Source organism: Hipposideros armiger, unplaced genomic scaffold (genome assembly GCF_001890085.2).
Source record: "Hipposideros armiger isolate ML-2016 unplaced genomic scaffold, ASM189008v1 scaffold_642, whole genome shotgun sequence".
In the NCBI taxonomy this organism is placed as follows: Eukaryota; Metazoa; Chordata; class Mammalia; order Chiroptera; family Hipposideridae; genus Hipposideros; species Hipposideros armiger.
The window spans coordinates 258,442-260,460 of NW_017731992.1; the positions used below are offsets into that span (position 1 = coordinate 258,442).

Here is a 2,019-nt window from a genome sequence, read left to right on the forward strand (position 1 = left end):
AGTTGGCAGGACTGATTCCATCAGAAATCTTGCATTATAACTTTGCTTTCCTTCTTCAAGACAACACGGCCTCGATTCTCACCAGGAGAAATGGCTTTCGGAGGCAGGAGCAATCTGTTTACTATCTGCCCATCTTCATCGTGGACAGTGGGTCACCTTCACTAAGCAGCACCAACACCCTCACCATTCGAGTCTGTGACTGTGACGCGGAGGGAGTAGCTCAGACCTGCAACGCGGAGGCCTACGTCCTGCCTGCCGGCCTCAGCACCGGAGCCCTGATCGCAATCCTGGCCTGTGTCCTGACGTTACTGGGTAGGTCCTGTTCTCAGAGCTTGTGTTGTAAGAACATTCACGATACCTGTGTGTCACAGCGTCTCTCTTCTCTGTGCCTGTCCGTACCTTTTCGAGAACATATGCAGATATTCTATTTGATGGTATTTTGCTCGCTGAGTACACCATGAGTACTAGCTATACTCTCCAGTGGTACATTTAAAATGTAACTTAGAAAAAAAAAATCAGTTTTATTTTTAAAACAACAGTGAAGATAAAGGGCTTAATGTTTAAAATTGAGTTGTTTTCAAGGGTTTTTTTGTTTTTTGTTTGTTTTTTTTTAATTTACCTTATCCAAGCTGTTTGCCATTGAATATTCCGCAGAGCAGACATCTTAGAGAGAATCTTTTCTATGTTGTTTTGATAATATACTTATTTTAGAAATCGTGCTTTATATCCTACCTCTTTTCAGAAGAGATTTAAGGTGGATTGTATCATTTTTTTTGCAAATGTTAAAAGATTGCAGTTTCAGTAGTGCAAAATTCCTAATTTCCGAAGAAAAACTAAGATATTTAATGGTACCCTTCCATGATTATTATGTGGTGAAATTAGATTTATAACTCATACGAGAATGGCCATTTTGTAAGAATGCTGCAGCATCCTTTTAAAAATTGGGAGACATCCAACCTGGGCATTGGGTCATGGGTTTATTCCGTAGCTGCATTCTTCTTGCCTGTGTAGCCTCCTGTAACAAGGACAGCAAGCATTTAATGCTGCATCTGGGACTGTACCGTGTGTGTTTGCTTGGGGTTTAATTATAATTTGTAAATTCATTTATAATATAGTTTCGTAAAAGCGGAGTTTAGCAATGGAAGTCACCATTGTGCAATGTTTAGAAACAAGATTTATGGAGTTAGGTAAACCCGGCTTTCATTAGTGCCTCCAGCCTGCCCTGGTTCTTCACCAGGGGACTGTTCATTCTTCTAAGGCTGGCTCCTTAATCTAAGAGGGGGAAATAATAGAACTAGACTTGGAAGGTTGTTGTGCAAATTAAATGAGATAATTCATGTGCCTACCATATTATGAACGTTTCATAAATTTTAAGTGCTATTGATGAAGCAAGTTCTCAACCTATTAAGCAAGCTAAGCCTTGCTAATACAGTGTAAAGGATCTCATAAAAAAGTGGAAGTTATTATCTTCAATAACTTCAGCTAATCAAATAAATCTAAAAGGGAATAACATATTATTCTTTTCATATAGCTTCACACAGGTGGCAGAAATTCATTAGAAATGGCAAATAATTCCCAGTTAATGCCTGATTAGAAAGGGAGAGACTAGAATAAATTTTGAAAAAGGTGGAACCATTGCAAATTACTTTCTATTGCTCTACCAGGTTCCAAAACATAATAATAAAGACATAAATTGCATATTTATTTTGTAGTAGCTGAATAACCTAGATGAAAAGATAAAGATTTTTTTTTTTTTAGTATTAAAAATGACAGTGTCTTTAGCTCAAAAATATAGAGTCAGGAAAAACAAAATGAAGGGATGGTAGATGATGTGCAGATGACTCTTTTTAAACTTAACTTGACCAGTTCATCACAGAAAATTTAGATTATACTGCATTTCAAAGGAATAAGATAAAATTGTATTTCCTAGAATTTAATTATACCCAACAGTTAATTAACTTTTGATTTTCTTTAGAGGCTGTCTATCTAATGAAGCCTGCTTCATTTTTACAGACTATT

The 2,019-nt window shown here is 36.7% G+C and overlaps 1 protein-coding gene across 1 annotated transcript in view; it reads left to right on the forward strand.

Moving 5' to 3' along the window:
• The window catches only part of CDH7 (cadherin 7), a 142,909-nt gene that overhangs the window by 116,417 nt on the left and 24,473 nt on the right, over positions 1-2,019 (forward strand). Inside the window, exon 10 of the mRNA XM_019625894.1 lies at positions 61-312. Within this exon, the coding sequence (XP_019481439.1) occupies positions 61-312 (252 nt within the window). The remainder of the gene's footprint in view (positions 1-60; positions 313-2,019) is intronic.